This window comes from Meriones unguiculatus, chromosome 5 (genome assembly GCF_030254825.1).
Source record: "Meriones unguiculatus strain TT.TT164.6M chromosome 5, Bangor_MerUng_6.1, whole genome shotgun sequence".
NCBI lineage: Eukaryota > Metazoa > Chordata > Mammalia > Rodentia > Muridae > Meriones > Meriones unguiculatus.
This window is the reverse complement of record NC_083353.1, coordinates 111,674,378-111,696,426: the sequence shown is the minus strand read 5'-3', so window position 1 is coordinate 111,696,426 and position 22,049 is coordinate 111,674,378. Positions and strand designations below refer to the sequence as shown.

Genomic DNA, 22,049 nt, shown 5'->3' with positions numbered 1-22,049 from the left:
ATTGGGGGCCCAGCAAGATGTTTGTTTCAGGAGGTAAAGGTGGTTGCAGCCAAGCCTGCAGACCTGAGTTTGATCCCTGGGACCCACATGGTGAAGGAAAAGAACAAACTCTCACAGGTTGTCCTCTGACCTCCACACGGGTGCTGTGCCATGCCTGAGCTTACACGTAATGACTAAATAAAAATGTAAGTTTATAAGTTGGATACAGTACAAAATTAAACACATACCTGATAGTAATACAGACCGATCACAGTAACACTGTAATGAAAGACAGGCATGTTCTCTGCCTCTCTCTGTCTCTGTCTCTCTTTCAGAATCTTACTGTATTGCGTGTATTCAGTTTGATACCCTCCAAGGTTAACCAGCGGCAACTGGACAGGCAGAAACGATGCTTCAAGACAGGGAAAATGGGTCTGGGGCACAGCTGAGTGCTAGAGTTTACGCTTAGCGTGAGACCCTGAATCACTCCCCAGCACCGCAGAAGAGTGCAGCATGTGTTTTATCAAGAGGCCCAGAGGCTAACTAACAGCATCTAGACCCACTTAATCCAGAGCAGGGAAAACCTGGATTTCCCTCCACCCAGGCCCACAGACACCGCTGCTGGGGCAGTGACCAGGCAGCAGTCTTGAGCATCCCCTGTGTATCTTAAACCTGGGAAAGGGAGGCAGATTCCAGCAACGCAATAGGAGAAGAGGCCAGTGGTGCCTCCTCAGGAGGCCGAGGCAGGGCTACCACTTCAGCCAGGAGACTGACCTCCTAGAACTGGAGCTACGAGTGGCTGAGCCGAGATGCGGGTGCCGAGAAGCAAACCGGGGTCCCCTTCGGTACTAACAAGTGATCTTAACCACTGAGCCATCTCCCCACGGTCTATTTTTTTTGTTTTAAAGGGGAAAAAAATGATCTTGTTATACAACTGTGAAAAGTGAGGCAGGGCTACCTGTGCTCACAGGGGGCAAAGTCCACTTAATTAATAAAGTTTTTTGTTTTGTTTTTAAGTGTGGCAAGGGCGAGTAAAAGCAGTAAGTGTGTACTACCATTGCATAAGAGAAAGGAAAACCTGAAGGATGGCCGAATGTAACTGATAATCCCAGCAGTGGTTGCCCTGGGGCAGAAAATGGGACATGGGGATGAACACGTGGAAGGGACAGGCTTTCTTAGCCAGGGCGACCTTTTCTTAGCTTAGGCATTGGTTTGCGTGTGTAATATACTAAGGGTCTCTGTACACGTATGTACAGACATAATCGTGAAAAGAACATAATCGTGAAAAGTCCTTATCTTCTTAGGACTTTATACCTCCTTCAGGTGCTGGCTAGCCTGCTGCCCGCCTGCCTCCTCCTCCTGATCCCACCGCCCACCTCAGCCCATCCTCCTGTCTAACCACAGGACCCTGCTCCTGCTGTCCTAGGCGCTCCTTAAGTTAGAACGTCTGTTGAACATCACAAACAGCAGACACCCGAGAGCTGGTCGATTCTAGTTTTCCCTGATACATCTGCCTATTAACGAACTCCAGCCAGAGAATGACAGAGAAGACCAGTGTGGGGGTGAGGGAGGGGAGGAAGGATGGATAAGAACACGAGGAGGGTCAGGAGGCCTGGGTCTTATTCAGGCTGTGACTTAGGGCAAACGGTTTCACCTTTCTGAGTCTCAGTTTCGTTAACTAAAAAAGAAGGTGGCTGCAAGATACCATCTGCAACTGAGACTCTCTAGGCCCAGTGTCTCCCAATCCCAGCATGCACTGTTCTTCTTGGACATCGATCCCCTCTGAAACTAGCCGGTATGTGTGGTGTCGCAAGACATTTTAAACATAGGCCTCGCTACAAAAGTAGAAACAGCTAAAATTAGTTTAATAGATTTTATATAACCTGATATATCCAAAATATTATCATTTCAACAAACAGTCAATATAAAAATCTTTGTATTTCCATTTTTTATTTTAATTTTTTAGTGTTTGGTCTTTGAAATCTAGTGTATATGTTTTACAATTACAGAATATGTCCACATGAATGAGCCACATTTCAAATGCTTGAAAGACACCTCTGGGAGGCAGTTAGGGCACAGACAGCCCTCAGGACAAGAATAACCAGAGCCTCACAGGGCACCAGCAGAACAACTGTGAGGGACATCAGGAGAGAGCAGACAGACAAGCTGGCACAACCAAGCCTGTATTTCAGTGTTTCACAGCGCTGACCAGCACACACACCAGAAGCAAGCCCTCTCCCATCAGTCCACTCATGTGCCCCTCCGAGAACCTGTCCACGCCAGCCAGGCCTGGGAACAGCCACAGCTCATAGAAACTCCTCCCGGGGCTAGAGAAAGTGTCAAAAGCTTCCTGAGTGTCCATGTACTCATGGAAGAGGCCCAGTGAGATGAGGGCTGACTGACAGACAGATGAGAAGGTCAAACTCTGCCACACAGCAGGGCAGGGATGTGAGCCTGACTCAAGCACTGCACAGCCTCAGAGAGCTCATAGCACTGGAGGAGGCAAACAGTCCTACCAAACCACTGCTGAGGGAAAGCAGAAAGAGCTGGGAAAGAATGTCAGCTAGTCCTTGAGCAAGCCGGAAAAGCCAAGGGCCTGGGGCAGAAAAGAACCTCCAGCAGTAACAGCAAAGCCGTGGCAGAGAGGCGTGAGGACAGCCTGGCAGCTAGAATGCGGCCTGCCCAGGGAACAGGGCAACACAGCAAAGGAGCTATCAGCCAAACTTGCAAATGCTGGGCCTAAATTTCCGTTAAGAAGAATCTGGATTCTTATCCTGTGGGCCATGGATGCCAATAAGGCGTTTCTTCTAGGGCAGTGAATGTCCAAATTCTCATTTCAAAATCATTGTCATCTGGTGCATGAGTCAGATATTCAACAGGCTGATGGGTGGAACTCACCCTTTAAGCCCTGGAGTTCTGGGCTACGCTGGGCAACAATAGTGAGACTCCCATCTCAAAAGCAAGCAAGGAAGGGGATCATTGTCAAGGGATCTCAACCCTCCCTGACTCCTTTTCTTTCCCCAGTGATCTAAGGCTTAACAGTCATACCAAAAAATGGTGGTTCTGGTTCCCAAGCCCTCAGAATTTAGACAGAATTCTAAATGTCTGTGAAGTTTCCTCTTCTTAAGAAAAGCTGTTGACTCACAGTTCCTAAAAATCAACCAACAAGAAGCCTGCAGATCCTCTCTGCAGTCTCCTCATTCACACTGACAAACCAGTGTGGGCAGCCAGCTGAGGGCCTTCCATCCTGACACCATTACAGTGGTCTGTATTTACTTAAACAGAAACACATGAGACCTTTGTGGTCATCAAAAGAAAAGCCGAAACGGGCCCAGTGCCTCCTCCCTGAGACCTGTCCGTCTGGTCCCCATCAGGCCCCCATCAGGCCCCATGGCCCTGCCCCCACAGGTCTTCCAGCTCACCTGATTACCCAGTTCCATTTTCAGCTCTCAGCCCTGAGACTGGCCTACTTTTCACGCCACACGAGCAGAGAAGCTTGGGCATTATACAAACAACACACCACAACTAGGACAACAGGGCACAGAGAGGGGACCTCCCAGTCAGTGTGTACCAAGGAGAACAGTGGTGAGACAAAAGTTGGCTGGGCAGGTCAAAGGGTGGTGGGGTAGAGTGGGAGGACGCTGGGTCCAAGCGAGCTGAGATCGGCCCCTGACATACCGGAAAACTGAGCTAAGGCTATGTGGCGCCAAGCAGGATCACATTCCCCAGAGATAAGGTCAGGCAGGCTCACTTTGCTCCCAGTAGCCACCTGAGCGGGTCGGAAGCCATATCCTGTCTCAATAGCAACCTGCCTCAAGCAGAAAGCCTATTGCCCCACTGCAGGACCAATGGGAGGAGGCGGCGGCTGACTCGGAATTATGGCATCTGTGGGTGGACCGTGGAAGAAGAGGCTCCAGTGGCTTCACTCGAATTCCAGCACTGCCCTGTGAAGCAATTTTGAGGTAAGCGGCCAAGGGCTGCTCCACCACATTTGTGAACTGCCAGCCCCCTCAGCAGCCTGACCAGGAAAGTCACCTCAGCTTCGGTCAAGAAAACAGAATGTCTCAAGACTCATTCCCTGCTCCTAAGCTCCTTGCTTTTGAGGAGCTGGTGCAGTAAGAGGTGAGAGGACTGTCCTGGGCAGCCGGAACTCTCTCTGGGTAGCTGGGTGTAGGGCACCACTCTTCCTGCATTCCCTTTGAGGCCAGCCACAGCTGGATGCCAAAGGGAGGGCTCAAAGGCAGCAACCAGGGCTCACCTGCCTTGGTCACTCTTTCAAGAACGAAGTGGGCCCACTCCCACGGTGACATCTGGGGCCCAGCCACGGGGCTCAACTCTTCTGCTTCTGTAGATGTAAACCGCAAGAGGCTGAGGCAGCCATGTCGGCCCACTCAGTCCCGGAGGGCGAGTGGGTAGAGCCGAGAGAGTGTGGCCTTCTGGATCCGGCGGAAGAGCTGGGCCAGCTGGTAGAGGAAGGGCAGAGAAGAAGGAGCTGCTGTGGGGAGGGGAAAGACAAGGATGAGTGCTCTTCCTTCAGCCTCCATGGCGGCTAGAAAACACACCTGGGCTGTACTCACAGCCTCCTTGACAGCAACGAATTCTGTTTCTCTGAGATATGTTTTCTCTACCTGAATTACAGTAACCTTAAACATTTTAGATGTTACACCTTAATCTTTCTGATATATACACAGATGCTGGTGACTCTCAGAAGCCCACACCACACTTCCGGGTGTGGCTCCCTTTCTTCTGAGTGAGTCTTTCTTAATTCCCATGCTTAGGCCTATATTAATTTTTTTTTTTTTTAATTGGGGCTGGAGATGGCTCAGTAAGATCACTTGCTGCTCTTGCAAAGATCTGAGTTCGGTTACTAGCACCCATATGGGAGGTTCACAACCATCTGTATGTTCCAGAGGAGCCAACACTTCTGACCTTCCACCACACCAGGCAGCGTGTGGTGCACAGACAGACAGACAGACAGACAGACTCGTGCATATTTTTTAGAAGTCTAATATATGTTTATTAAGCCCCAACTCTACTTCATGAAAATAAATAAATAAAAACGCTGGCAGCAATGTCTGTCTGCCACTGGGGAGAGCCATTTGGAAGATTTTCACTGCATTTTGTACCTTTCTATGCTTTTTCAGTTGGGAGCTTCCTGGCAGTTACCTATTTTAGCACACACTAACTACATTGAAAATAAAGAAAAATCTGTTTCTTTGGTTTTCTCTTGTTTAGATTACATATTCTTAAAACAAATAAACAAACATGAAATATGTATTTCTATCTTTGTTTTGGTTGATTTGCAGCCCACCCCCAGGTCTTCCTGAGGAAGCTCTGAGCTGTCTAGTACACGCCCTCAATCAAACGGCTTTTTGCAGCACCATTCTAGAGATCGGGGTTTGTGACACAAAAGGGTTTAGGGGAAGTCACAAGAAATTTCTAAATTCTTATCAGATCTGCAAAGTGGAGAATCAGGGACAGATGGGAAATCACACAAACTAAACTTCCCTTTTTTAAGTTTATTTGCCCAGAGCTAAGAATGTGCTTCCCACTCTAGGCAGGGCTGCTCACCATACTTTCCCCAGTGTTTCTGGAAGCCGCTGCTGACTTCCCCGTACAAGCAACAGGGCAGTCAAGAGGGGACATTCTCGCTTAGAGTCCAGCAAGGGGTTAAACAAACTGACTGACAGACAGAAAGGGGAGGGGAGGGGCTTGGGGACCTATAGTCAAAAGGTGACAGCATTAAAAGCAGGCAAAGTGTGTGACTCTGCTCGGGTCACTTCACCTCTCTAGAAATTAATTTCTCAACCACAAATGAAAGAAATGGGTTTGGAAAGCTGCATACTCCTATCCTACATTTAAATTCCTGAGAAAAATGAAGACTACCTCACAATTCACAGAGGGTAAAGCAGAAAGCTCAGGGATACCCACTTGCAATCCCAGTATTTGGGAGGCAGAAACGAAAAGGGTTGACGCCATTCCGTACTATAAGCAAGATATTCTTTTTTCTTTTTTAAGCGGGAAAGGGTATTTCTCAACCAGCAGTCACCTAACTGTGGCCCATGTCTGCATGTTTGAATGATCCCTCCTCAGGACATTTCCAGGTGTGTCCCCAAGTCTCAACTCTACTTCACAGTGAGGCAGAAGAGACTAAGGCCCAACTAAAGGCTACAGACCCAACACATGCCAAGCCAGGGAAGGTTCTATGAACCAGAACAGAGTTTAGCTCTTCTATTTCCCCACGTCTTCTAAAATGCATCACACTTGGGTCAACACACTCTATTTTAGCTGTCACCATGAGGAAGCTTCTTTATCCTGAATTCTGACTAGAGAATGGTAACTTTCAGCATGGAGGCCAGCAGGGAAATGTTCTCCAGCTGCTCTCCTAGGTCCTAGGCCTGTTCTCTCCAGGTGAGGCAGACTCACTCTTTGTAAAGGGGCTCCCTCCCCCTCAGCGCTTGCTCTCTCAAGCCCTGCTCTCAGACTCCTTCACTCACCTGGGTCAAACCGCAGAACCAAGAGACAGAGGATCAGAGCGGCCAGAAGGCCCTTCCTGAAGGGCTGAGAGAGGAGGTGGCTCGCTGCGGAGCCCCAAAGTCGACGAAGCAACATCAGCAGTGACAGCAGCTTCCGGGAAAACGAACCTGACCAGGGGACAGAGCATTGCAGGGGTTGAGTCGGGCAGATCAGCTTCCCTGGCTCTGAGCTAGACCTGAAGAGTCAGTCAAAACATAATGAGAGTAATTCCCTTGCACAGCTCACTAAACAGTTCATAAGAAAATTACTGAAAGCAGAATGGCATTTTTTGTTTGGGGCTTGGTTTGGTTTAGCTTTTTCAGTGCTGGGGATGGATCCCACGACCTTGCAGACTCTTGGCAAGTATTCTACCGCTGAGCTACATCCACAGCCATCCGAAGATGTTTCAAGGACAGGCTGCATGAAGACACAGCACAGTCAGTGCATGCAAGACCTACTCAGCTGTGTAAGTATTCTTCGTATTGCGAACTAACTCTGGGCTTTACTTGTGACACATTAACACAGAGAAATGAAGGCCTTGAATATATGCAGTAGAGAATTCAAGGCTGGGATTGTGAATAAAATCATCAATACCAACAGCCCAACAAGTGATGCCAGCTGGACTTGCCACAGAGGTTATGGTTGTGCTCATCTTCATGACAGCTTGACATAGAGTAGAATCATTTGGAAAGAGAGAACCTCTGCAGAGAAAAAGCCCCTTACCAGATTGGCCTGTGGGGAAGCCTGTAGGGTTTTTTCTTATTAACTATTGATGTGGGTTAGCCTATCCCACTGGGGTGGCACCATCCCTGGGCAGGTTGTCTAAGAAAGCAGGCTGAACAAGCCAGGAGGACCGAGCCAGTAAGCAGCATCCCCCATGACGTCAGCGCCAGCTCCTGCCTCCGAGTTCCTGTCTTCAGTTCCTGCCCTGACTTCCTTTAATGATGGACTGAGATGCAGAAGCGTAAGCTGAAGTGAACGCTTTCCTCAAGCTGCCTTTGTTCATGATGCTTTATCACAGCCAAAGAAACCTAACTAAGACATTAGTGGAGGGCCTGGAAGCCACAGGCAACTCCTGAAACCAACGACCTGCTAGCAAAGAAGTGAGCCTATCCCAGAAGGTCCACAGAGAAAAGTACCTTCATTACAGTTTCCTGATTAAAATAACAGGCTTTCATGTATATTTTTAAAATAGGTTTTTATTTTGATTTTTAATTTTATTACAATTTATTCACTTTGTATCTCAGCTGTAGCCCCCACCCTCAACCCCTCTCAAGCCTGCCCTCCCTCCCTCTTCTCCTCCCACGCCCCTCCCCTAGTCCACTGTGATATGGAAGGTCTTCCTCCCCTTCCTTCTGACCATAGTCTATCAGGTCTCATCAGGACTGTCTGCATAGTCTTCCTCTGTGGCCTGGCAAGGCTGCTCCCCCCTCAGGGGGAGGCGATCAAAGAACCAGCCACTGAGTTCATGTCAGGGACAGTCCCTGTTCCCCTTACTAGGGAACCCACTTGGAGACTGAGCTGCCATGGGCTATATCTGCAAAGGTTCTAGGTCATCTCCATTAATGGTCCTTGATTGGGGTATCAGTCTCAGAAAAGACCCCCGTACCCAGACATTTTCATGTAAATTTAAAAAAGAAGAAAGCTTAAAATAACCCCTAAGATGTCCAAAACAGAAGGTTCTAAAAGAGTGTATAAAGCTAATTGCTTTTTCTAGTTCTACTCTGAAATGATCATTTTGTTTCTGACAGTGGGTGTAAGTACATAAAAATATATTCAATGAGAGATGGCTCAGAGGTTAAGAACACTGGCTGCTCTTCCAGAGATCCTGAGTTCAATTCCCAGCAACCAACCATCTATAATGAGATCTGGTGCCCTCTTCTGGAATGCAGGTGAGCATGCAGACAGAACATTGTATACATAATAAATAAATAAATCTTTAAAAAAAAAGAACAAGAGTAAAAAAAGAAAATCCAACGTGCATGCCAGCATTGGTGGTGCACACTTGTAATTCCAGCACTCTGGGAAGAAGAAGCAGGTGGCTCACTGTGAGTTCGAGGCCAGCCTGGTCTATAAAAGTTAGTCCAGGACAGCCAAGGCTACACAGAAAAACCCTGTCTCGAAAATACAAAAAATAAAAAAATGTACAAATAAACAAATTATTAAAAATAAATAAATAAAAATCTATGCGCAACAGCTTCTGTTCCAAATTGCTATTCAGACTGTATAGGACTTCACTGAATTGTACAGTCTTCTGGTCTGGTTAATTTCCATGTGTTGTATTTTGTTTTTTAATTTGTAGCCATTATTGTCATATCTAAATTTTTATTTAGTTTATTTACTTCACCACACAATAAAGTGAGATCACAGCAAATAAAGGGGGGGTAACCTTTTCTATAATCAAGTGCTCTCTCTCTCTCTCTTCCTCACACACACATATACACATGTTATGCTCACTTCCTGGCACCCACACTGTGGGGTTCATAACTGCCTGTACCTCCAGCTCCAGCGTGATCTGAGGCCTCTAGCCTTCATGGCACCTACATTCACATACACAGACATATATACAGACATGATTTAATATAAAATAAATCTTTTTTTTTTTTTTTTTTTAAAAAAAGACCAAATGGCCCTGCTTTGGGAGACAGGTGGTTTTCTAACCTTGGACTTATTCACACACAGACTGAGGGGAGAGGAACTGAAAGGACTGAGGGGGGAGGATGGTGTCGGGCCAAAGGCCTTTAAAGGTCCTTAACAGAACAACCCCACTCCCAGCTCTGCTCCACCACCTTGTGAGGATGCTACCGGAAGCCTCTGGGTAGCTCAGCTGCGTGCTAATGAACAAGGCAGACCTCAGCTGGAAAAGAACAAAAAAACAACAACAAAAAAGGAAACAACTCAAAAGCTCTAGTTAAGTGAAGGCAGTTAGGAAACCAGGCACAAAGACCCATGGCTGAGGAGGCCATTTTATTTCATAAGTTTCCAAATTAAGCTGTGTGTGAATCAGGGCCAGTACTGGAAGGAGGAGCAATAGCTCCCTGGCTAGTGTGATGGAAGCAAAAAATCTAGTGAGAGGATCCTGAAGACAGTGAGTCTCCAAGAGACAAGTCAGGGTTAGAAGACGCAGCAACATCTCCCCATACCTAGACTACTCTCCTTGAGCTCCAACCTCGGAGAGCCTCGGTTTGTATGCAACACAGTGGCTTCCTACTCTGTGACTGAAGAGTTACTCTTAAGTTCCAAGCTCAGGAAAGCCAGAAAGGGACAGGGGATGCCACGGAACCTCTTGGCAGAGACCAAAGAGCCTTGCTGTCCTACCTTCCTGGCTCAGCTTCTGAGGCTCCTGGGAGTTCAAGGTCTCCTGCACGCACTGGCGCTGACGTGCCGCCTGGATGGCCTGGAGCACTTCTACTCGCTGCTCTTTGCCGATAGCCGAAGAGCCTGCTGCCAACTCCTCGGCCTCTGACAGGCGGCCAGAGGGCAGCAGCACCCGGAGCAGGTGGAGTTCTGCCAATGATCCATACTCAGGAAGGCCCTGGTTGTCTGGGTCTTGGAGCCAGGCAGCGGCCACATCCAGCACAGCTCCGGGCTCTCGCATTTTGCTATATAAAAGGATGCTGTGTCCCCAAAAAGAAGAATCAGTGCTCTGCAGGTGATTCATCCTCGAAGCTACAGACGTCCGAAAGCCTACCCTCCCAGGTCCTCCAGCCCTTCCCTGTGGGGCATTAGAGATGGGGTGGGGGGTGGAGACAGCAGGAAAGTGAGTACTGTGCTCACAGGACTGGCGTCTCAATCACAGAGCCCATACTGGACAGCTCACAACCACATCCAGCTCTGGGCTATCTGAGACCACCTTCCAACCTCCAAGGACACTGGCACTCATGTGTACATACACATAACTTTTATGTTAGGATCCTGGTACCCATGTAACAAGCTGGATGTGGCTCCACCCACACCCGTAATCCCAGCATTGAGGGGGAAGAGATGGGAGGATGGACCACTGGGGCTTGCTGGCTACCAGCCTAGCCAAGAAAGAATGTGAGCTGCAGGTTCAGGGAGAGACCCTGACTCAAAGGAATAAAGCGGGGAGTGATAGAGGACTCCAAACACCCTTCTCTGATCTTCATGAGCACACAAATACGTACTCACATATGCATATGCACATACACCACACACATAACACCTACACACATATACCCACATATACAAAATACACACACACACACAAATTTCACAACTAGAGATCCCCAGGAGGCAGGAAGAAGCCTGACTGGCTCTGTCCTCCCATCAGCCTACTCCACTACAATCTCCTGGGTGCTCTGTTCCTCTATCCTACTCCCAAACGCCTGCTCTCTCATCCTTAATGGCTGTGGTTTAAGGTCTGAACGAAGTGGAGACCTGACTTTGAAGGGAACGGACAGGGAAGGAGGACAAGGGAGTCGTTAAGACCCTGACTCGAGAGAGGACATACTGACCCGGCATCAGCACAAGGACCTACCACAACTCCAGGACTCTAGGAGGCAGCTTTTCGGGAACCTGATAATACTGGAGGACCCAGGGCAGGACTTCTCTCCATCGATTCATTTCTGCTAGAGCCTGGATCCCCACAACACACAGGGAGCATTTCACCTCCAGGACACTGTCAGCAGAAAGACACACGTCAGGCCCGGAAGTGCTTCCCCTTTCTCCGTTCCCTCTTCTACTCTGAGGCTGGTGTCCGAGGGCTACCACCTTTACCTTTTCTGTTATTTATTGGCCCAGGCCTCCCCGCTGGTCTCTTGGGCTGCCCTCCTCCCCTGGAGTTAAGTTGTAGAGGCCTTTTAGGGGAACCCATCTTTGCGTGCAGGTGAAATCAGAAGCAGATGGACAGTAATGCTGTGGGAATGGCACAAACGGGTGTGCACTGAAGGAGAGTGGGAGTCAAGAGAATGCTTAGTGAGAAATGGGCTTGGGGTGTCTGGCTAGGTGTTAATATAGAAACTTATGGTCTTTTAGAATTATCTATGTCCAGCCAGAAAGAGTGGTGACACGCGCCTTTAAGGCAAACGCAGATGGATCTCCAGGTTCAAGTCCAGTCTTGTCTACACAGCAGGTTCCAGGACAGCAAGGGCTACAAAGAGAACCCTGGGTCAAAAAGCCAACAACAACAACAAAAAAAAATTCTATATACAGATGGTCATAAACAAAGCCCTCAACATTCAATATGCAACCTCCACCCCTAAAACCACGGCCAAGTGTCTCCAGTGTTTGCTTCTCTGCTGTCAACTTTGACTATTCTGCCTACTCCCTCCCTAGTGCGGCTCAAACAGATCTGGGGAAGCTGTACGCTCCACAGAGAAATGGTGCCCCCAGCTGCCAGAGGAGGCCGAGGCATTAGAAAGGGCGACCGAGAAAGCAGGTGTTTCCTAAAAGCAATTCACCCAATCCGTCAACAGGACCAGAGCAGTGTGTGTCTGCCTTGACCCCCATTTTCCATTATCCGTCAACGCCAGCAGTGAATAGGAGGTGGGTCCCCAAAGGAGGCCTTCTGCTATCTGCTTACTGACCCTCCTTACGACTGACCACTTAATGCTGACATCCACCCTGTCCTCCGCTGAAAAGGCGAGCGAAGAACTGGCTGCCTCCGACCCCCCGCCAACTGTTGCATGATTTGACTTCATTGTACGGCAGCAAGGGTGCGGGATGAGCAACCAGCCTTTCTTAGAGAGGATCCCCTAGCGAAAGCAAGGTGTGAGGTTGACGCAATCTGGCCATGCCAGAAATTGAGACCAAGTTCCTCCCCACAAGGATCCAGAGCAACAACACAGCCCAGCACGTACGTGCCACTCGAGGGCTCCTCGGTCAGGCTCTGCCAGGCCCGTTCGCAAGTCTCCAGTGCGGCAGGGAAGTCCAGGTGCACCACCAACAGGTCGGAAGCCTCCTCCAGCAGGTGCACCGCGGGTGTCACCGCCGGGAGGGCCCGCGCCGGCTCGCTGCTCCGCAAAGGGCCCCCGAGCCCTTTCAAAGGGACCGCGGAGGTCGAGGTGTCGCTCTTCATAGCCAGCCTGGGCTCTGCCGGGTCTCCTCACTCGTCAGGACAGCTAAATCCGGCGTGGGCCCGGTAGATGACCCGCCGGCCTCCACGCTTCCCCTCCACGCTTCTACAGGTGTGATCCTAGGGAGGGGCCATGAAGACGCTGGACTCACCGACAGTCTAACTCTTGGGGGACTGGCCTGATGATGCTGCGGCCGAACGCCAGGCACTAGCTCCGCCCGACCCTTGATCTAAGCTGAAAGCACAGGCGCTCCCACAGTCGGGAACACGCCAACGAGAGCCCTGCGCAAAGAACCTCCGCGGTCCGCTTCGCCACCACGGCGCATGCGCGAGCCCTAGAGCGCGGGACTCTGGGAGTTGTAGTCTTGGGCCTCTTGGCTCTGCGAAGCTTAGGGGAGCGTTCTGACTCATGGCGCCCAGAGACTGTCATCCTCCAGAGAGAACGCACCGGATCGCCCGCTTCGAGGTGGGAAAGATGGGAAAGCTAAAACAGTTGAGATGTCTTTGTCCTGCGAAACGCGATTTCCCCCCCCCCCACACACACACACACACTAACCGGAAGCGGCTGGACGGAATGAATACAGTAAGGAGGCGGGGCTACCTGCACCTTTATTCTGAACCTCTGAAGGGGATTATCAGCTAGGTGCGCAGGAAAAAAAAAACAAAACAAAAAACAAAACGGAACTCTGGAGCTGGGCATTTCCCCTTCCCGGGTTCGACGCTTCTAAAGTATGGCAAAGTGCAAAGGGCTTTTTGTCTCAGTTATTCCTTCATCTCTATGAATTCAGGGCAACTTTTACTCTGTTTACAAGCGAGGTAGGTCACACGCTAAGTCACAAAAACATTGTCAAACCAGAGAAGCACTTTTTGGCTAAAAGGAGTGTCTAGGTCTTGCAGGAGTAGAACTGATCTATGCTTTGTGCTCAGCAGATGAACCGTCAACACACAAGTGAGTTACATAATCTCTCCCCTGGATCCTGCGTTGTTTATGTAAAATAAAGATATCATGAAAACAAAGGCATGCATGTGTAATGCAAATTTAAATACAGTACTGGAACCAATGCAAGAACTGATAAATTGTAGCATATATATATATATATAATTTTTATTTTTTTGCTTGCTTGTTTGTTTGTTGAGACAAGGTTTCTCTGTGTAGCCCTGACTTTCTTGACTCACTCTGTAGACCAGGCTGGCCTCAAACTCGGGGATCAGCCTGCCTCAGCCTTGCTAGTTCTGGGATTAAAGGCGTGCACCACCGCACCTGACTTGCTATTACATAATTTTACACAGACTCATAAATCACTAATCATCTGTGTGCTTCAGGCAGGGTTTCCTACCTCTTTCACATTTATACTCAGCTTCTTGATTTTTACTCTCATCCAGTTGTCTACCTTCTGAACTCTCTTCCAAGCTTTCCCAGAATCCTTTGCGCCCTTAGTGACTGGTTAAGACAAGGAGAAACCAGGCCAGGACCTGCTCGCCTCATCCATGCTGTTCTTGCAGCTGCTCTCTCTGCAGAAAGTCCTCAGACAGCTGAGACAGAAATATCAAGTCTGTGGAGGCTGGTGCTGTGACTGTGAGGTGAAAAGGCCAGGGTGCCACTTGTTCAAAAGTACTGCTTAATTTTTCCCTAGGATCTGGGGAGAGAGCTCAGGAGTGAAGAGCAGATATTTTTGCAGAGGACCTGGGTTCAGTTCCCATCACCCACATAGTGGCTCACAGCCATCTGCAATTCTAGTGCCAGGGAATCCAATGGCCTCTTCTGACCCTCTCAGGCACCAAGGCTTGCACATGGTACATACATGCAGCAAAACAGTCACACATCAAGTGAGGAGGTCAGAGGACAGCCTGGAGCACTCAGTTCTCTCCTTCCTCTGTCTGTGTCTTGGAGCTCAATCTCAGGTCACCAGGCTTGGTGGTCAGCTCCTGTGCACACTGAGCCATCTCACTGGCCCCATAAACACTTTTTGACACTAGTCGACGCCAGGCATTGTTCTAGACATTGAGGGTCCCACAGAAATTGAAGACAAAGCCTTGCTGGGCTTATATCATAATGGAAGGAAACAAACAACAAAAATAAGAAAATGCCTATTGATAGACAAGTGTACGTGCTGTAGAGCCAGCTACTCCGGAGGTTGATGTGGAAAGACTATTGTGAGGCCAGGAATCGGAGAGCAGCCTCAGCCTGGGCAACACAACAGCCTGTGTGTGTGTACATTTATGTATGTATGTATACACACATACATTTAAACAGATGGTAAAGACCAAGGAGAAAGAGAAGGGGGATGGGAATAACCATGAAGAGACCAGCAGAATACATGCATTTGCCTTTGTCTTCTTGAAGAAGTCAAGGGACAGGGCTCTGCACCAGCCCTTGTTATTGGGGTCAGTATTTGGGGCATCACATTGGGACCAACATTTTCTCTGCGGCATCGTGAAGAGACCTTCTCTCTCAACAGACAACACTCACTCTTCTGCAGCAAACACTAGAACAAAGCGGAGATGCATGGAATGTGAGCTGCGTAGACTGAGCCTGCTAAAATGTGCCATCAGCTCTGCCTCCAATTGAATATGAAATGATAAAAATAATTAGTAGTAACATGATTATTCGTAGTAACAGCAGCTCTTCTGTTTCTCAGAGGAGTTGTTTTGTTTTTAAGTTTATGTGGATGAGTGTTTTGCTGCATGTATGTCTGTGTACCACATGCATACTTGAGGCTGAAGGAGGGTGTTTTATCAGACCCCCCAGAAATGGAGTTACAGACGGTTGTGACCACCAACCACGTGGGTGCTGAGACTCAAAACCTGGATCCTCTGGAAGAGCAGCAAGTGCTCTTAACCTCGGATCCATCTCTTCTGCCATCCAAACTGGGTTTAAACATGTGCCCTGAAAAATCAGAAGAGCAGGGATTGAGAGATGGCTCCGCTGGTGATTCATCTGGTCAGGTACAAGTATGAGGGCCCGAGTTCGATTCTCAATACCCACATTAAAAAACAAAGAACAACTAGGTGCAAAGGAACACACCTGTCATCCTGGCATTGGGAGTGGAATCAGGAAGATCTCTGGCATTTGCTGGTTACCCAAGACAGTCAAATCAATGAGCTCCGGGTTCAGACGCAATCTCAAAAGATACATTGAAAAGCAATAGAGGAAGACACACAATGTCAACCTCTGCCCTGCACATGCACAAATGTGTACACACACATGAACACAAACACCAAAAACAATCAGAACTGAGAGAGCAGCACAGGACAGGCCACATAGGCAAAATGAAGGGCACTACTAGGTGACTTTAATTAAGAAAAGTCTTAATTCCTAACAAATTTCTTGCTGTTGCAAGGCTGTCCAGCAGATGGCAGAACCGCCTTTAAAAAAAAAATCTTCCTTGCCAGAAATAAATTTCTCTCTTTAGTGGTACAGTGACAGGAATGAGGTCATGATATTTAAAGCAAGAGTGGGATGTGCTAGAACTCATGTAAAAATAAGATTGTGTCAATGTTTTCTAAATGCATGTTAAAACTTTACAAAGAAACCCATTATTTTATACAATTAATACATATAGTAAACGGTAATAAAAGCAAGCTTGTACTTCATTTATTTTACTTGATCTTCAGCTACACATAGAGTATAGTGAGAGGCTTCCTAGTGTTCTCTGTGTTCTCACCTAACCTTTGAACATTATGCCCACAAATTGGCTCAGCACACCACTGCTGTGACCCACTGTCCCCTTTTTCTGGGTATACCCAGAGTTCCTCAAGTGAACACGTATCAATCCTAAACAGAAACTTGTCTGTTCTGTGCATGTTATATGAGAGTGAACATTATGACAGACTATACCTGGACAGCCAGATTTCTTCCTGACTCAGGGCCCTTCACACAGGATGTTTGGAGAGTTCCTACCTTTCTTTCATTGGCTCATCCTTGAAATAAAGCTAAGAGTAGAAGTACATCCAGTTCTCCCAGGCAGCAAGCCCTGGCCCCAGTTAGCATCTTTATCGGTGGGATTAGCTCACTGTGGGAAAACCAGCAGAGCAAATGAGGCAGCAATCTCCCCATCACAACCCAGCTCCTAGTGCCTGCCTGTGACTTGGTGTTCTTCCTTCCACATGACACCCTCAGGACTCAGCTCAGGGCACCTCTTCACCGTCGGTGGAGGTTGGTACCTACAGGATGGTACCCTGCTGTGGCAGAAGAAAAGTGAGAGCCTGGTTAGAATCTTGGTCTGGTCTGTGACAAAGCTGGACACGCAACACCCCTGGCCTCCCCGTGCTTCAGTGTTCTCTGAGGACATGGATGCTAGCACTGGCCATGTAGAGCAGCTGTGAGCATCAAAGAGAGCATCAAAGAGAGATTTGGATGGTCCACTGAACCTCTAAATCTCTGGCATCCTTCAGGCTAATTACTGGTGCCCTATATTCAGGCTCAAATAGGAACAGACTATTCTTCACCCTCAGGTTCTGGAATCTTGCTTTGTGACTCTCTTACTTAGGGTTTCTATTGCTATGACCGAAAAGCAAGTTGGGGAGGAAAGGGTTTATTCAGCTTACACAATCCGCATTGCTGTTTGTGTCCAAAGGAAGTCAGGAAAGGAACTCAAACCGGGCAGGAACCTGGAGGCAGGAGCTGATACAGAGACCATGGAGGGGTGCTGCTTACTGGCTGGCTCAGCCTGCTTTCTTAAAGAACCCAGGACCACCATCCCAGGGATGGCACCACCCACAGTGGGCAGGGCCCTCCCCCAACAATCCCTAATTAAGAAAATGCCTCACAGCTGGATGTCTCATGGAGTCATTTCCTCATCTGAGGCTCCTACCTCTCTGATAACTCTAGCTTGTGTCAAGTTGACACCTAACCTAAAATCTGCCAGGACATTGACCTTACTTTTAGGAACAGGCTGACTTTGAACTTGCTATGTATCAAAGGATGATGACCTTGAACTTCTTCCTGCCTGCCTCTCCTGAGTCCTAGGATTATAGGCATGTCACCACAGTGTCTACACACCGAGACACGTACTCATCTTGAGTACAATTCTAGATCTGTGCAAGATCAGAAATGCTCACATCTCTGGTCAGCCTGGCCTGTCTTCTTGTCTTGCTCCCTTGGAAATGGCTCCCCAGTCCAAGCCTGTAAACAGCTGTTCTCTCAAACCTGCATCAGCCAACCAAGGGCCCTCAGTACAGGTTATCTGTTACCAGGGCTACTCAGGCAATAGATCCCTCGAGGTGTGGACCTTTAGCCTAGTGCAAGCCCAAGAAGTAAGTATGGGCAGGGTGGAGAGAAGGCTTTCCCAAGACTTCATGGGTGTGCCTCCCAGGCTCCAGACCTTCCAGGCCTTTTTATGGCTTCTGGGTAAAGCTGAGACTCAAAGTTCATGGCAGATCTCAATGCCCCTGTTTTCTCCTCCCCTTTTAGATGCAGCGGCAATTCCACTTCAGCGCCCAGAAAGTAATCACCACCGTTGTAATCCTCCTGCGGAGGACATTAACATCCTGATGTCCCAGTTTATGTAGCGCGACATCCACTCTGCACCAGGTGCTCTTCGGAGTGCTGAAGACATCACTCATCCTAGTCGCCAGCGTTACGACACAGGCGCTGCTATCATCCTTAGAAAAAGGGAGATAAAGAATGCTGAGTCACTGGCCAAGGTTAGCAGAAGTGCACAACGGAGAAGGACTTAAGCTGGGCGTTCGGGCCCAGGAGTCTCCTTTGCTCTTCAAAACCCAGGATGTTTGTCTTACTCGCACTTGGCAGCGACCACGGAAGGCCAATAACACTGTTACTGAGTGGAGGGAAACGATGCAATTATTCTTCTTCTTGTTATTCCTACTTACCATTTCTACTAAAGCTGAGAAGCTCTGCCCAAGCTCCAAATCCTTGTCTTTGAAGGCAAAATTCCAATTAATAGGTATCCGAGAACTCCCTTGGCTATTCTTTATCCAATACCAATAAAACAGCAAAAAAAAATCCAAACACACAAAGAGCTATCAATAAGGCAGGCAGTGGGTGGCACACACCCTTAATCCAAATAGTCAGGAGGCAGAAGCAGGTAGAACTCCAAATTTGGGGCCAGCTGGGTCTACTTGGTAAATTCTGGGCCAGCCGGGGCTACATAATAAAAACCTGTCTCAAAAAAAAAGGCCTTTTATAATTCTCTTTATCCAGGGAGCTCTCCTCAGGAACCCTTTCTTCAGTGTCTCAGAAGAATCTACTCAGAAAAGATGACCTAACCTCACAACAGACAGGCAGAAAGACAGCTGCTTGGACTATGGAAGAGATGCTCTCGGGACGGGCATTCAGCCTGACCCTGCTGCCAAAGGAGTAAAATGCACCCGTCTCCACTGAGTTCAAGTTCATTATTCCTTCTTGAAAACTCACCTTGCCTGACTTTTTTATGTCTCTCCTATCCGTCTTTCCCAATTGCCATATTTCCTTTTAACTCTGTCATTCCCGTACCTGTGTCACTCCTGAGGAAAGAGCTTGGGTCTCATTCCTGTGAGTGAGGATCCCTGAGCTCCTCAGCATGGTACAAACTAATCAACACGCAGCGCAGCGCTCTTGCGGGGACCTCTCCACATGGCTCCCATGGTCCCGCCTTCATATTGGAGCACCCTTGCTGGAGAGCAATGAGTGAAAAAGTGTTGGACCCGACCCAGCCCAGCTCCTGAGAGAAGAGAAGCACCTGTTCTGAACCCTCAGGAAGCTGAGGCAGGAGGATCAGGAGCTCAAGGCCAGCCTGTGCTATATATTAAGACCCTGCCTCAGAAAGGAGGGGAAGAAATATTTTTTTAATGGTTCCCAGATGTTGCTACCCCAGCCTGCCTTCTTGCCTACAAGTGATTTTCAATGGTCTTTCTGGAGTATTTTTTTTTTCTTGTTTTCTAGGACACAATCTAATTAAGCCTGACTCGGAGAGCTTTGGGGCTGGAAGGAGCCTTACACTACAGTCAAGAAAACCGAGACCCAGGGAATGCTTCTAGAGTTTTGTAAGATGATACCAGATGGAATATTTAAGATTAACAGGACAAAGACCACAGGTGTCTCTAGAGATAGAGAGAAATAGATAGATAGATAGATAGATAGATAGATAGATAGGCAGGCAGACGGACAGACAGACAGAACGACAGACAAATACATCTCCAATAACAGGTCTGTTCATTTCAAACTTACAAGTTCCTCAGCTAAGCTCCAGTGTCATTGTTTTTATAAAGATCCTTTCTGTGCGGCTAAGGCAACAGAAAAATCACTCACCCTGGGATTCTCCTGACACACCTCTAGGGGGCACTATCATATCAAGGCTGTGTAAATGATGCCCCTGGGGTAGTGTGGCTTGACTGCCTTGGTGGGTGCACAGGAACAAGGGCTTTTGGTGTTAAAAGTGCTAGAAAATGCTAAGTAATGAGCGCTTCTCTTCCTGAAGAGGTGTGTGTGTGTGTGTGTGTGTGTGTGTGTGTGTGTGTGTGTGTGTGTACAACAAAGAACCTTCCCAGCCCCCACTTCTCTTGCTCTCAGTGGGGGATGGGGTGGGATCCACACAGACAAAGCTGTCTCCAGGCACATACAGACTGCCTGTGGCTCTGGGGAGAAGGCCTGGAGCACAGTAGGCTCACTGCAGTCATCCCTTCCACTTTGTCTCCTGCTGAGGAGCGTGCTTGCCCCTGGGCATCTGGCTCTAAGTGTCGCAGGTAGGCTCACCACACCCTTCGCCTAATCCCTCGGGACAAAGGGTGATTACGGGGGCAATTCGAATGTGTGGGCGAGTTCAGCGTCCTCTTCTCTGACAGCCAGGATCCAAGGGACCACAAAGAACAGAGGTAGAAAAACAGGACTCCCCGGTTACCATAGCAAACAAGGAAATGCATGTGTATACAGGCTCTGCCTGAAACCACCATGTTATCACAGCCCAGGAAGCAAACAGGAGGGGGGGGCCTCCACCCCGGTTCCAGGGCTGTCTAGAAGGGCACCCACCCAGCCCCAGCCCAGGTTTCTCTTGGAATATCCATCATTACGATCTTCTCCAGCTCCTCCTTGATCCCAGGGACATAATTTTCCTTAAGTGTTCTGTAGGCCCGAAGGAGCACCTGGGGCCCTCTCTTCCATCCTTCCAGTCCGAATGAGACCTAACTATCCAGAAACTTCGGTCTTTTATCCTTTTCGTCGTTTTTGTTGTTGTTGGAACGAAACATAACCAAAGTAAAAATAACTCTATCAAGGTCCCTCAGGTGCAAAGGGAACAATCACATGAAGTCCCACCATTCAAAAAGACCTTTAACATTTAATGAACGCACAGTCTGCCTGTGAAATTACGTGCGGTTATGCTGCAAGCGCGTGCGCATGCTCAGTGTGTCCTGGGAGCCCTCGTTAGCACTCTGTAGGACATCAGTAGCACCCGCTACCTAAAACAAGAAATCAAGAATGCTGCTATTAACGCTATGACTTACGTGTTTGTAGTTCTCTATAGCTAAGAAATAGAGACTTGGTCTCATGACCATGAAACTAGAAGGAAAAGTCCAGAACTCTGTTTCTCCTCTCCTGTTGAATGCTGGGGCGGGGGGTGGGGGGGGGAGGGCTCGCATTTGTGCAGGACTTTCCAAATTAAGAAGCAGCTTCACCTTATCCTACTTGATTGTCACCAACCAGTTTCGATGATCGAAGGTAATGCAACAGTCAGCATTCCAATGACAGACTCATAGCTGTGTTTAGTGTAGCCTGAGTGTGCGCCGGGGTCTGTGCTGGGTTCATTACTTCATTACACACACACACACACACACACATTCACTCACACACATGTTCTCAGTCATACCTTAAAGATAATATAATTTAGGCTTAGGCAGAATAAGCAATTCTATCAAACATGCTAGGATAATCCAAGTAGAATTTCAATCCAGTGCATCTGACTTTAAGGTTCCTGCTGTTGCGCTGGGGATACTGCTCAGTTTGTAGCCTTTGCATAGCATACGTGAAGCCCTGGGCTTGACTGCCACATCTGCAACCCCAGCTCTGGGGAAAGAGAGGCACAGGGGATCAGGAGTTCAACGTCATTCTCTAATAAAGAAAGAGTTTGAAGCCAGCCTGGCCTACATGAGAACTATCTTTAAAAAATAAAAATAAATAAATATTTTTTAAAAGCCCTTCCGTTAACCACTGCACCTTTCTGCCTCTAATAACACTTTGTGTAGCATCTTGTACCATATTGTGGCCTCAGTTTCACAGGAGCAGAATCAGAGAGGTTAAATGGCTGCCCTGAAGTCTCCAAGCCAGGATTCTAAACTGTCTTATTCTGTCCACTGCTGCCTCCAGTAGGCCATGCCAGCCTCCAGCCTCTAAAAAGTCGGGAGTTAAAACTCCCAGACAGGCTGGTTCTCGCTCAGATTTCAGAAATCCCTCGGATTCCTGTAGCGTCCTGTAGCGTCTCCCTCTTCCACAACTGCTGCACACTTCCTCCCCAGCTGGGAAGAAGGAAGTCAAGGGCGAGTGGCTCCCAAAGCAGATCCAAGCCCTCCTCATCGTGGCCTTCCCGCA

At 48.4% G+C, this 22,049-nt stretch overlaps 1 protein-coding gene across 4 annotated transcripts; it reads right to left on the bottom strand.

Moving 5' to 3' along the window:
• Window positions 1–1,825: 1,825 nt before the first annotated feature.
• On the bottom strand, window positions 1,826–12,857 carry Pex26 (peroxisomal biogenesis factor 26). 4 transcript variants are annotated; one of them, XR_002476285.2, is made up of 6 exons: window positions 12,315–12,850; window positions 10,994–11,134; window positions 9,814–10,112; window positions 6,477–6,623; window positions 4,238–4,474; window positions 1,826–3,923 (listed from the first exon to the last, which is right to left on the bottom strand). XR_002476285.2 is itself a non-coding variant. In XM_021632633.2 (5 exons), the coding sequence occupies exons 1-5, from the start codon at window positions 12,530–12,532 to the stop codon at window positions 4,371–4,373; spliced, it is 906 nt and encodes a 301-aa protein (XP_021488308.1). In that variant the 5' UTR covers window positions 12,533–12,852; the 3' UTR covers window positions 1,826–4,370. The 4 variants fall into 4 exon arrangements, 3 of the variants coding, with proteins under 3 accessions (XP_021488308.1, XP_021488307.1, XP_021488309.1); XM_021632633.2 differs by having other exon boundaries at window positions 1,826–4,471; window positions 12,315–12,852; XM_021632632.2 differs by having other exon boundaries at window positions 1,826–4,474.
• Window positions 12,858–22,049: the final 9,192 nt, after the last annotated feature.

Coding starts and splice junctions, on each gene's coding strand:
- Pex26 (XM_021632632.2), bottom strand. CDS start 12,532: ATGAAGAGCGACACCTCGACCTCCGCGGTCCCTTTGAAAGGGCTCGGG. Junction 6,624..9,813: donor TCAGAAGCTGAGCCAGGAAG/GTAGGACAGCAA, acceptor TCCCCTGGTCAG/GTTCGTTTTCCCGGAAGCTG. Junction 4,475..6,476: donor GGTTCTGCGGTTTGACCCAG/GTGAGTGAAGGA, acceptor CCCTCCCCACAG/CAGCTCCTTCTTCTCTGCCC.